At 33.2% G+C, this 12,237-nt stretch overlaps 1 protein-coding gene across 2 annotated transcripts; it reads left to right on the top strand.

Moving 5' to 3' along the window:
* The first annotated feature begins 1,495 nt into the window (after positions 1-1,495).
* On the top strand, positions 1,496-9,201 carry LOC123223878 (probable LRR receptor-like serine/threonine-protein kinase At5g10290). 2 transcript variants are annotated; one of them, XM_044647339.1, is made up of 12 exons: positions 1,497-1,785; positions 2,700-2,810; positions 3,338-3,470; positions 3,627-3,698; positions 4,632-4,775; positions 4,898-4,969; positions 5,126-5,191; positions 5,346-5,416; positions 5,529-5,669; positions 6,178-6,519; positions 7,248-7,642; positions 8,406-9,201. In XM_044647339.1, exons 2-12 carry the CDS (start codon positions 2,744-2,746, stop codon positions 8,718-8,720), a joined length of 1,818 nt encoding a protein of 605 aa, XP_044503274.1. In that variant the 5' UTR covers positions 1,497-1,785; positions 2,700-2,743; the 3' UTR covers positions 8,721-9,201. The 2 variants fall into 2 exon arrangements, with proteins under 2 accessions (XP_044503282.1, XP_044503274.1); XM_044647347.1 differs by lacking the exon at positions 4,898-4,969 and having other exon boundaries at positions 1,496-1,785.
* Positions 9,202-12,237: the final 3,036 nt, after the last annotated feature.

The raw sequence follows: 12,237 nt of genomic DNA on the forward strand, positions 1-12,237 counted from the left end.
CAAATATCAATCAATTTTTTTATAGTCATTTTCGGGATAGAAAAAAATGTAATTTTTATTATTTTTCTAGAGAAATGTTCAACAAGAACTCAATATTTACCCACTATGCTATCTTTTGACCTTTTTTTAATATATTATACACACACTAGGACCTTATATGTAAAGGTATATTTGAGTCAAACTAAATTTAAATAGAAAAAAAACTCAATTTCGAAAAGGCCCAGTTCAAGTTTAGCTCAAGCTCAATTTGACTCGCTTGATAGATTGAAAATTCGTATTCGATTCGAGTTTGTATAGATAAGCTGAACTTATCTCAGGCTTATTGAACTCGTTCACTCAAATTTGGTTCACTTATAACTTATGTAGTGTAGTTTAATTTTTTTTTAATATACTTTAGTTAGAGCTTAGCCTCAGGCTCAGATTCGGGTTTGTATCTGTCAAGCTCTGATTCAGGGTTCATGATCATTTTTTAAATATAATTTAATTCAAATTTGAATATATATTTGTATATATTAGATTTGGGTTCAGATTTATTTAAGTAAAATTTATATCAAATTTAAATAAACCCACTTCGAATTTAACGTTACCTATATATTTTTTTTAAGCGTAAAAATTGACTCAACATAAATTTAAATCCCAAAGAAGAAGACCGTGGAAAGTAAAAACCTATTTGACTATTGAAAATTGAGTAAGGTAGATTGATATAAAGCAAAATGTCAATTTATTTAATCATGTAAATGGATTCTACACTAGAAGTAGATAAATTTAAAGTTAACCGGGAGGCTGAAATCTTTCAGAATCTTTATTACATAATGTGAATGCAACATTCGGCCCCCCAACCTCACCATCAAGAATTAATAAGATGTGGGGCCAAATATTAGAAAACTTTAGAATTGATATGGATATTTTGATCATTTTTTGGAATGAATTTATTACATTTTATTTATTTTCATAGAATAATAATTTGATTTTCCTGGTAACCTGTTGAAGTTGGCCCTTGACAATTAATCCACTAATTACGAAATTAGCTAATAATTAATTTCCATAAGTTTATCTTCTGCTTTTGATAAGTTGGAAATTATCCGTGTCTCTCTTTTGTGGAAGAAAAAAGAATTCCAAATTATCATAGTAAGAAAAAAGGAAAGACTATTCATCTTTTGCTTGAACATTATCGATGGTAATCCTATTTTTAAATTCCTATTGTACTTATCTTGGCTAGAGATGATAATTTTTGTTTTGATAAATTTCTGAAAGATTTAATACTTTTTTCTGACCCATGTGTCTTAAAAGACAGAAAAAAATGAAAACATTGTAAACACAGCTTCTTGTCCTTATTTTGCCCAACTTAAAGTAGATAAAAATGGTGTCCAAAGTAAAATTGAGAATGACTGTTCTCACAACCCACTAGTACCCTTTGAGCGAGTGAGGGTAATAATTGCAAAGCCAAAGTTTCTTTAAGTTTTTAATTTAATATTTTTCTAGGAAAAAAAAATAAAAAAGACCAACAAAGATTGGTTAGAGAAAACAGAACAAAAGGACAGAACCTTCTCCTTAGATTTTTGCAGTTAAGAGTGAGAAAATTAAAAACTGCTTCCCTTCTTCAGCAGAATCAGCAGCCAGCTCAATCTCATGAAATTCTGATTCCTTTAATTCCTTTTAAAATGAAAATCCCTTTTCTTTCTGCTCTATTCTGGCTCCTTTGAAAAAGATACTGCTTTTACTTATTCAATTATTTGATATTTTTTCTTTTCATTTCGATTTGTTATTCAGCAATTCTTGTCCAAGGTACGATCTTGTTTCTGGGATTTTTTTAGTTTGAATTTTTGTTTGTAAAGTTCTAAGCTTTATCTGGGTTTATGTGAAAATGTGGAAAAAATTGAAGTTTTGAATTTTGGTCAACACCCAACAAAGCAAATTCAAAAGTTTCTTCGTATTTTCTCAGCTATTAGTGTTATTTCAAGAAGTGTGCTGTGTTAGTTCATGCGTAATGTTCAATTTTTGTGCTTTCTATTCTGGTTAGAGTTCTGAGGACCTCTTTGTTTTTATTTATTTATTTTTATATGTCCATGTTCATGAGTGTAACCATAACTCATAATAACTGATATTGCAAGGATCATTTCTAATTTTTTTTAGATAGTTTTTACTGGCAATTTTCAGCATGCTTTGGAATGGTCAATTTCAGTGTTGAAAAAAACAAAGTTAGAGAACATGATAATTTATGCTAGGATTTGGGCCATATATACTTTGCAATTACCCTAATCAATGTTTTACAGAATTTTCTTAAGGTTGCCTTATAACCTAAATCTGATTGACCAAGGGAATATGATTATCTGTATGTTCCAAGATGATATACGGGTCACTAAATTGCTGTCAAGATCTTGTTGCTGAGTCAAGAGTATAATAGAAAACCTTCATGAATTAGTACAGTGGTTAATGCTACTATTCAGATGATGTTCAATCACATTTTTAACTAATTCATAACTAAGTTACATGTGCTGATACGTACAAGGCCAAACATTCAGGTGTCCAGAGGCATGTGCTGCTTGTCTTTTCATGTTTGTTCCTTTATTCGGTAGTGTAAGATATATTGGTCATTTTTTGTCCTTTAAACTTTATCATTGTGTATCTTACGCATAGTTTCTTAAGTTGATAGTGTGATGTTTCTGCCAAAATGGATCTCACTCAGGTTTTTACTGCAGATCACGTGCTCTGCTGTATTGCTCAGGGGTTGATATTGTTGAAGATGGAACTGGTTCTTGCCATTCTAATATTGGCTTGCTTGTATTCTACTGGTCAATCTGATTATCAAGGTATGACACACTCCCTATTTGAAATTTTTACATGTTTGCAGCATATAGATATGCTGATTGATTGTTCCCAATTGTTTTTTCTGTTGTAACTAGACAATTTCTGAAGATAGGACAAAGCTAACTATCCAGTTTATAATAGTCATCTGGAGTCAAACTGTGATGCAAACTAATTTTAGCCAACCCGAGAAGATCTAAATTTCTATCATTTACTTCTTTGGTTGTTAAGCTAAAGTATTTTCTTAGTTTAGTGATCTACAGTAATGAGTAACTGAGAACATTGAAAGAACTTTTATATTGATTAGATTGAATGGAAACAGAAAAAATGAAATTAGTTTAGATGCAAAGAGAGAGTGACTTTCAGGTAATAAAGTCTAATCCAAATGCTGATTAAGGTAAATCTTTGCTTATTCAGTAGGCAGGTTTCAGTTACTGATGAGGTGAGATTTGGATTGATCATTTTCTTTTATGATTGATTTTATCAGGCTTGTGAAAAATTATTGTAAATATTCCTCTATATTCTCTTTCAGGAGATGCATTATATGCTTTGAAGACTTCATTGCATGTTCCAAGCACTCTGCTGACTGATTGGAATCAAAACCAAGTTAATCCATGCACTTGGTCCAATGTCATCTGCGATCCTAGTTACAATGTTGTCTCTCTGTGAGTTATTCTTAGATTCAATTTGAACTTCCTATTTTTCATTATAGTGCATAGATAGCACAACATGCCAGCATAAATTACTTGATTGTAGATATGTACTTTACTTGCAATCTTGTTACTTATGAGAGTATGCTAATACCTTTTACTCTTTTGCAGGACATTGTCGACCATGAACTTTTCTGGAACCTTGTCCCCCAGTATAGGAGTTCTGGGGAATCTAAAAACACTGTATGTATGGAGTATCTTGGACTAATCAATATGATTTGTTGCAGTATTTTATGTACCCTTTTTATCCATTTTCATGGGGTTACTATTCTAACTTTCTAAATAATGAATTCTTTGGGAACTTACCAGTGGTGGTGAAAACTCTTTACCCTTATTGTCTATTTAGTCCTTGTGCATTTTAACAAGGATCTCAGCGTTTCTTTTTTTCTCCACTCCATTTTATCTATTCTAAGGGTGACTTTCATGATTCCGTTGGGAATAGTAACAGTCTGGTATTTTATCAGGATAAGGGGAACCTGGGATCACTAATTGGGACTTTTGAGTCATAAAAGCTAATCTAATGCCTGTTTTATTGTTGATTTTTGCTTAGGTTTAAAAAATGTTCCAGGACTAATTGTTTTTACTTGAATTCACTTTTGAGCTTCACAGATTTTCATATGCTCATTTTCTTTATTAGAGGCATTTATTTCCATTTGAACAAAAGGAAAAAATTGATCTTCTGACTTCGTTGATATATTTCATAGGGTTGATAGATATTGTAGTTTGAAGTCAGAAAATCTGAGAGGAAGTTGAATGGAGAGTAACTTCCATTTTTTGGGCAAAATATTGTCCATATCTAGACTACTCATGGTTTGCTGGAGAAATTTGTTTTTGGAATATTTTTTTATGCATTTCCAAATAATATTATAAAGGAAAAATGATCTTTTGCTCTCTTTATTAAAATTATCCATATGTTTTGTATGCACTTCAAATGCTCTCTCTCTCTGTACATGGATACACACAGAGGCTAATTACATCAATGAGATGTGACTTGCCAGCTTTTATTTAGTTCATAGTTGATATATAATATTGTAATTGTCATTGACATGTTCCTGTTATGGGTAAATACATACATGTGATCAATTCTAAGATAAAAAATATGCACTTTTCTTGCAGTACTTTGAAAGGAAATGGCATAAATGGTGAAATACCAGAAGAGTTTGGAAATCTTTCAAATTTAATCAGCCTGGACTTGGAAAATAATCGTTTAACTGGTCAAATACCATCTTCACTTGGTAATCTTAAAAAGCTTCAGTTCTTGTAAGTTTTTCCATCTATACCATTTTTTTTTCCCCGTCTTCACTGTCTTTAGGGTATTATATTTCTTTATGTTTTTCATATATTTCTCATAAGATCTTGCTATGTTTTTGATGTGTAATCAGAACTTTGAGTCAAAACAACCTTAATGGCACTATCCCTGAGTCACTTACAGGTCTTTCCAACTTAATCAATATGTAAGTGATTCCAGAATTTAATTGATGCCTGCATGAAATTTAAATAATTTCCTTCACTTCCCCGACATTTCTGGATCTTGGAGTTAATTTATGCAAGCATGTGTTCGTCAACATCTTTCTAAGTTTTTGATTGCTTAGATGAACTTCTTTTTGCAGTCAGCTTGATTCCAATAATCTCAGTGGCCAAATTCCGGCACATTTATTCCAAATTCCTAAGTACAAGTATGGACAATACACTTTTGTAATATTTAATCCCTATAACAGATTTATGATATGAGATTCTGTGAACTTTCATTTATTCGATATGCTTGTATTTAGTCTTTCAGTTTTACTCTTTATCATCAGCACTAAACTTGATTGTGTTGGCTTATGTTAGTTTCACAGGAAACCATTTGAATTGTGATAAAGATCTTCCCCACCCTTGTGAATCTAAGAGTAATTATTCAGGTAATCTGGTTTGATGTTAATTTGCTTCATAATGTAGGAGATGTTTTCCCAAAATGCATCAGTTAAATTTTTTAGACCTGCTAATTGCTAAGGTAATCCCCTATTCTGACAGGGGGTTCAAAGAAGCCAACTATCGGAATTGTAGTTGGGATTATTGGAGGATTTCTTGTTCTTCTTTTTGGAGTCTTTTTGTTTTTCTGGTGCAAGGCTAAACATAAAGGCTATGGGCGTGAAGTATATGTCGATGTTGCAGGTTTGTGTTATTTTCAGTTTAATGAAAAATAATAACTTTTTGATGTTATTGGTTTTCATATATTTATTAATTCCTTTTGTTCTATAGTTTCTCTTTCAATATTGCGCGAAATTTTTGGAAGCAGTTTTGCATGGCTTAAGCTATATTCTCATTAGAATGGTGAACAATGAAGTGCAATCTTTTTGCTGGGTCAATTTGTATAAAAAATTGGTATGAATAATTTGTTAGTGTAAAATGAATAAATTAATACGTGATTATGAAATGTTGTGGAAGAATTTCAAAATTGTGAACTGCAACCTCATGATTTAGTTTGCCACTCATGACTTAAGGATGGTTGCTTTGTAAAAGTTCTCTCTGGCATCCATTGTGTTCTACTCTTCAAGTAGTTCTGTTTTATCCTGTATTACAATTTGTGTCCTCTCTTGGAATATTGGACTGAAGGATTTAATTTGCACTTTCTTTAAATGTGTTTTATCAGTTTAAGCTATCATTTTTGTTGTGTGAGCAGGTGAAGTTGACCGAAGAATTGCATTTGGTCAGTTGAAAAGATACTCATGGAGGGAATTGCAGTTGGCTACCGACAATTTCAGTGAAAAAAATGTCCTTGGACAGGGAGGTTTTGGAAAGGTTTATAGAGGGCTGCTTACTGATAACACAAAAGTTGCTGTGAAGCGATTAACTGACTTTGAGAGTCCTGGGGGAGATGCAGCTTTCCAACGTGAAGTTGAGATGATAAGTGTGGCTGTCCACAGAAATCTATTACGGTTGATTGGCTTTTGCACAACACCGACAGAACGTCTTTTGGTGTACCCATATATGCAGAATTTGAGTGTGGCCTATCGTCTACGAGGTAATTATATCTAACATATCTATTAAATGTCATGTAATAAATATAAGCTGCTAAGTGCAATCAAATTGGTTGCTTTTTCTTTGTGGATATCATCTTTGAATGTGAGTCTTAATAAGGTAATAAAAGCCCAAGTGAAAATTTTGTGAATTGGCTTTAGAGAGTGATGCCTCTCAAAATTGTTCATCTGTTCTCAGTATAATCATGTTTTGGTTCAGAATATACCATCAGAAATATGAAGCCTGAGACCAAAGTGAATTTAGAAGGCCTTGAATTTCCTACTCAAAGAAATTAACATGATATTTCATACCACTAGACTTATATGAAGGAAACTATACCTGTATCTTTATTGTTAGGGGCATTGTAGATTATACGGAAGATGAAGTATTTGAATGGTCTGAATTCAAAATTTTTTGCATCTATGTTGTCATTGTCCTAGTCCGAGTTCAAATCTGTCAAGCACCAGGATTACCTGACTCCTGTGGAGATCTGAATAGAATCTGTTCATTTACTCATTTAGCCTGAAGTATTGTTGAACTATCAGTAATACAAGTTTAGTGTATTTAGTCGTAAGTTCTGCTGTAGGCCTGCTTCTCTACCTTGTAAGATTTAGTTTCATCTGTAGGGAGCTTATATAATTTTAGGTTGTGTGCTTGTAGCAATTTAAGCATCCAATAAGTTTATAGAGGCTGCTCTGATGATGTTTGACTAATTTTAAAGCCTTATTTTAGAAATTAAACCTGGGGAGCCTGTTTTAGACTGGGCTACAAGAAAAAGAATTGCCTTAGGTGCAGCACGTGGGCTGGAATACCTTCATGAACATTGCAATCCTAAGATTATTCATCGGGATGTGAAGGCAGCTAACGTATTGCTGGATGAAGACTTTGAAGCAGTTGTCGGTGACTTTGGCCTGGCAAAATTGGTCGATGTAAGAAAGACTAATGTGACTACTCAAGTTCGTGGGACAATGGGCCACATAGCACCTGAATACTTGTCCACTGGAAAATCATCTGAAAGAACAGATGTTTTTGGTTATGGGATTATGCTCCTGGAGCTTGTAACAGGTCAACGTGCAATTGACTTTTCACGCCTAGAAGAAGAAGATGATGTCCTGTTGCTTGACCATGTAAGAGAATATTTTACTATCTTGACTTGTATTTATGTATTATTCCTCACTCACCTCACAATGGTTCACTTGTTTATATATAACCTACAAGTTAATTGAATTTAATCTGTCAATAATTTTGAGTTGGCACTGCTTTAAGTGTTAAACATCTTGCTAGTGTGAGCCCTAAATGCAATTGTTTCAACATATGTATAGTACTTTCTTGAAGATGTTACAAACTTGTGTAACTAGTGTACCTGTGCGTCTGTATTTTCTCTTCGTACGTGGATTTCCCTGCTTTAAAATATATTTGGTTGGAGCAAATGCCTGTTTCACTTCTTTGGCTGAACTTTTATTAGGAAATATTAGGATAAAATGCTTCCATCACATTTTCATGTCATCTTGTATGTGCCTTCTTGTGCCCGAGCCAATCTTGCTTCAAATTTAGTGTTGATATCTTCCACTTGTATGATGAACGTTACATGTGTCCTCATGCTGGAATTCAGTTAAATTAGGCTTTATTTGTAATGTGGATGCTACATCCAAATCTCATACAGACTTTGATAGAGTATAGATGTATTTCTTCTTCTCATTTTCAGTTTAAAAATTAAGTTGGCCTTGGAAAAAGATGAAATTATGGAAATTTGACTGCATTCCACTTATGAAATTTTGCATTTGATGCATCAAAATTGAAGCTACATAATTTATGTTGGCTTATAACTTTCAAGTTTTGTACTAATCAGTTGTTATGATTGCTTCAATCGGTGTTAATTTGTCTCCAAAGGTCAAGAAGCTCGAGAGAGAGAAAAGGCTGGATGCTATTGTAGACCGCAACCTTAATAAAAGTTACAACATCCAAGAGGTGGAGATAATGATTCAAGTTGCATTGCTCTGTACACAGGCATCACCTGAGGACCGTCCAGCAATGTCAGAGGTTGTACGCATGCTGGAAGGAGAGGGCTTGGCTGAGAGATGGGAAGAGTGGCAGCACGTTGAAGTTACTCGCAGACAAGAATATGAGAGGCTGCAAAGAAGATTCGACTGGGGGGAGGATTCTGCATACAACCAGGAAGCAATTGAATTATCAGGGGGAAGATGAGGTAACAGGTTCAATTTGGCTCCGCAAGTATGACAGATGTTTAACTGTCTGTTACATTAGGCTAGCTTGATATTTCCTATAGTTGACTTAACTCTAATGCTAAAAGTATTTTTGGGGGTGGGTTGGGGGGCACGCGTGGTGGGAAGAAAAAAGAAAACATGCCTTCATAATTTTGTACATGATAATATTTTGTAAAAACTCTTTCCTTTCGTTCCTGGTGTAATTGAAATATTGGTTAAATTTTGCAACTATGAGCCGCGTAAATGTAAGGGAAGAGTTCTTATTATGTATAAGGTATTTTTAGTGATATTGGAGATATACTGGGTTGACCGCAGTTTGATATTTTTAGCTTGTGCTCTTCACAAGGACATAGAAGACAAATTCTGGTTTTCATTCTTTGTTTAAATTACGCAGAGAGGATACAGTTTAGTTATGTCTTTATGTCTATGATGCTAATGGATGCAACTGCTTTAAACTGCCATTCTTCCTTTTGCTCCATCTCCTTGACATTATCTTTGCACAGAATTTGTTCAGCCAAAAGATACTTTGGTGTCTTCTTCATTTCTCTAAGCTCCATTTCTTCAAGGTTGATACTGAATGTGTACTACTAGAAATTAATTATATATATGACACTGCATATCTTCAGGCGCTGCTTTGATCACATGTCCTTTGTTTTGGGTGACAGATTATACAAGGGGTAGATCTGAGCATAAATAAAATTTACTAACCTATTTATACAAACCAAGGTTGCACAACATGTGATTGGAGAATATGATTATTTATTTTTTTATTTATTTTAAAATCATTTAATCATATATTATCGCATAAGTTAGTATAGATAAATTAGTAAGATTCATTTCTATACATAAAATTACTTAGATACAAGAGCTGGATATACAATCAAACTGACATAAAGACTCTGATCAGAGCAAATGAAAAGACATGAATTGTGAAACTTATAGAATCTTCATATTGCTCTGGTAACTTGCAAAACAAAAGCTACAGAATCAACTGACTTAATTTGTCACTAAAACTATTAAGGAAACAACAAATAAACCAATAAGAAAGAAACGAAAATCCTCACTACTGCTAAACAAATGATTAATCTGAAATAAGATTTTCCAGGGCAGCAATCATTTTAATGATGATTCTCTATTGCCTCACCTCTGGATTCTCTTCTAACTTCATCATCTTCATCGCCCAGCAAATGGGGCGGAGGAAGCTCAAAATCCTGATGCTCCCATTCTGAAATTTCCATACCCCATTCTAGATAGTCTTTGCCCGCCATTGCCAAAGCTTCCATGGAAACTGACATGCTGTTTTCACGCGAACTTTCACTAGTCTTGTAATCTTCTCTTTTCTTGCAAGTAATAAGCTCAAAGTAGAAACCACCACAATTAAATTTTGTAATAATTTCTCTAAGAATTTCAATCTAGTTAATGGGGTTGTCCAGAGGGCAAATGCATTACTATATATAGGTGATCCTGTAAACAAAATTCAAATCAAAGTTTGAAGGGAAATTGAGAATGAAGAGTACTACATGCAGGTCTTGTGATCATCCTGTTGATTATGAAAGCCATGATGTAAGCTTGGTAGCAAACACATATTCTTCCAGTCCTAAATTATGCTATAAAACCTAAAATTTTAATTTCTTTTCCTGGACCATGGGATAAATAAAAAATTCAAAGGAAGACCTGAATATTGAATGAAGCGGTTTGAAGTTGAATCAGGAAAGGAAAGATATTTTTTTGTAAATACAGTTCCCGTGATCATCTCTTTGACTAATGAATAATTTTCCTATTCCTAGAGTATTTGGCTCAAATGCGCTCTTATTAGTTTGTTCGTGTAAAACTAAGTAGAAACAATAATCCTACCGTAAAAGGAAATAATACTGTATGATTTGCCTTGGTTTACCCAAAATCAAATTTCATTTAATAAAGTTAATACTTTTTTAGTATAAATTTACCGTCATGATCATACAAAAGAATAATATGTTTTTATATACTTTAATTATTATACCCAAATCATGATTCTTAAAATTAAATTAAACTCTACTAGAATTTTTATTCTTCAAAGAAATTCTAAAACAGATCTTTATGGAATAATCCCAAATGGGGATCGGCTAGGAGATTATATGGTAACTGTTATGTGACAAGGATCGGGTAGTTTACATCACTTATGGAGCCAAAGGTGCAGCCCCCTACACCCCAACCCCCATCAGCTCATAGGAGAGCAGGGCTCCTGTCTACTGATCAGGCAGTTGAAACCCCAAATGTGCTGTCGTAGAGTGATTTATAGTCGAAACGGCCACCAAGTCTAATAATTCAACACTCTAATAGTAATAGAAAACAATCTTGTTATTTATACATGGTAAAATAAATAGGAACATATACGAATGTGTTGTCTTAACTTGAGAGCTAAGTACTTGTTGATTTAATATTTTGAAAGATACTGAGTTAAATGAACATCAGTCTGCTTAATATATTATTGATGTGATGAGATGAGATGAATCCGAAGTTCTAATTTTATTAGAATATTAAATTATTGAGTTTAGTCTAAATATAATAAATATATCATTGTTGGTCCAAGAATATATATTTTATTGTTTACACTTAAATTTATTCTTAAAATAAAGCCGATTAGTAACTTAATTGAGATATAAAAACAGAAACGAAAAATATTAAACGATATATATAAATCAGTGATTTACCTGTGAACTAACATAAGTTTTTTAGTTGCACCATTGTTCGATACAATTTAATGGTAGCCATTGGATCGTCATTTGAAACCATTGTTGCCAACAGGCTCTAGATAGACCATCTTTATCATCTTCATCTTCTTCATTGGCAAGCAAATGGGATGGAGGAGGCTCAAAATCCTGATGCTCCCATTCTGAAATTTCCATACCCCATTCTAGATAATCTGTGCCCGCCATTGCCAAAGCTTCCATTGAAACTGACACGCTGTTTTTCACGCAAACTTTAACTAGACTTGTAATCTTTTCGTCGATCTCTTGCAAGTAATAAGCTCAAAGTAGAAACAACCACAGTTAAATTTGGTAAGAATTTCTCTAAGAATTCGATCTAGTTAATGGGGTTGTCCAGAGGGCAAATGCATTGTTATATATAGGTGATCCTGTAAACAAAATTCAAATCAAAGTTTGAAGGGGAAGTTTTAAGCTAAAGAAGGAAAATGGAGAATGAAGAGTAAAAATACAGATCTTGTGATCATCCTTTTCATTATGAAAGCCATGATGTAAGCATGGTAGCAAATACATGTTCTCCTTTCCTAAACTATGTGCTATGAAACCCAAAATTTAGTTTCTCCGTATGGATCATGAGATAGATGAATAATTCAAAGCAAGACTTGAAAATTGAATGAAGAGGTCTACAGTTGAATTAGGAAAGGAATGATATCTTTAAATACAGTTCATGTGATCATCCCTTTGACTAATGAATAATTTTCCAATTTCTCCAAGAGTACTTGGATTAAAAACACTGTTATTAGTTAAACACTG

This window comes from Mangifera indica, chromosome 1 (assembly GCF_011075055.1).
Source record: "Mangifera indica cultivar Alphonso chromosome 1, CATAS_Mindica_2.1, whole genome shotgun sequence".
NCBI lineage: Eukaryota > Viridiplantae > Streptophyta > Magnoliopsida > Sapindales > Anacardiaceae > Mangifera > Mangifera indica.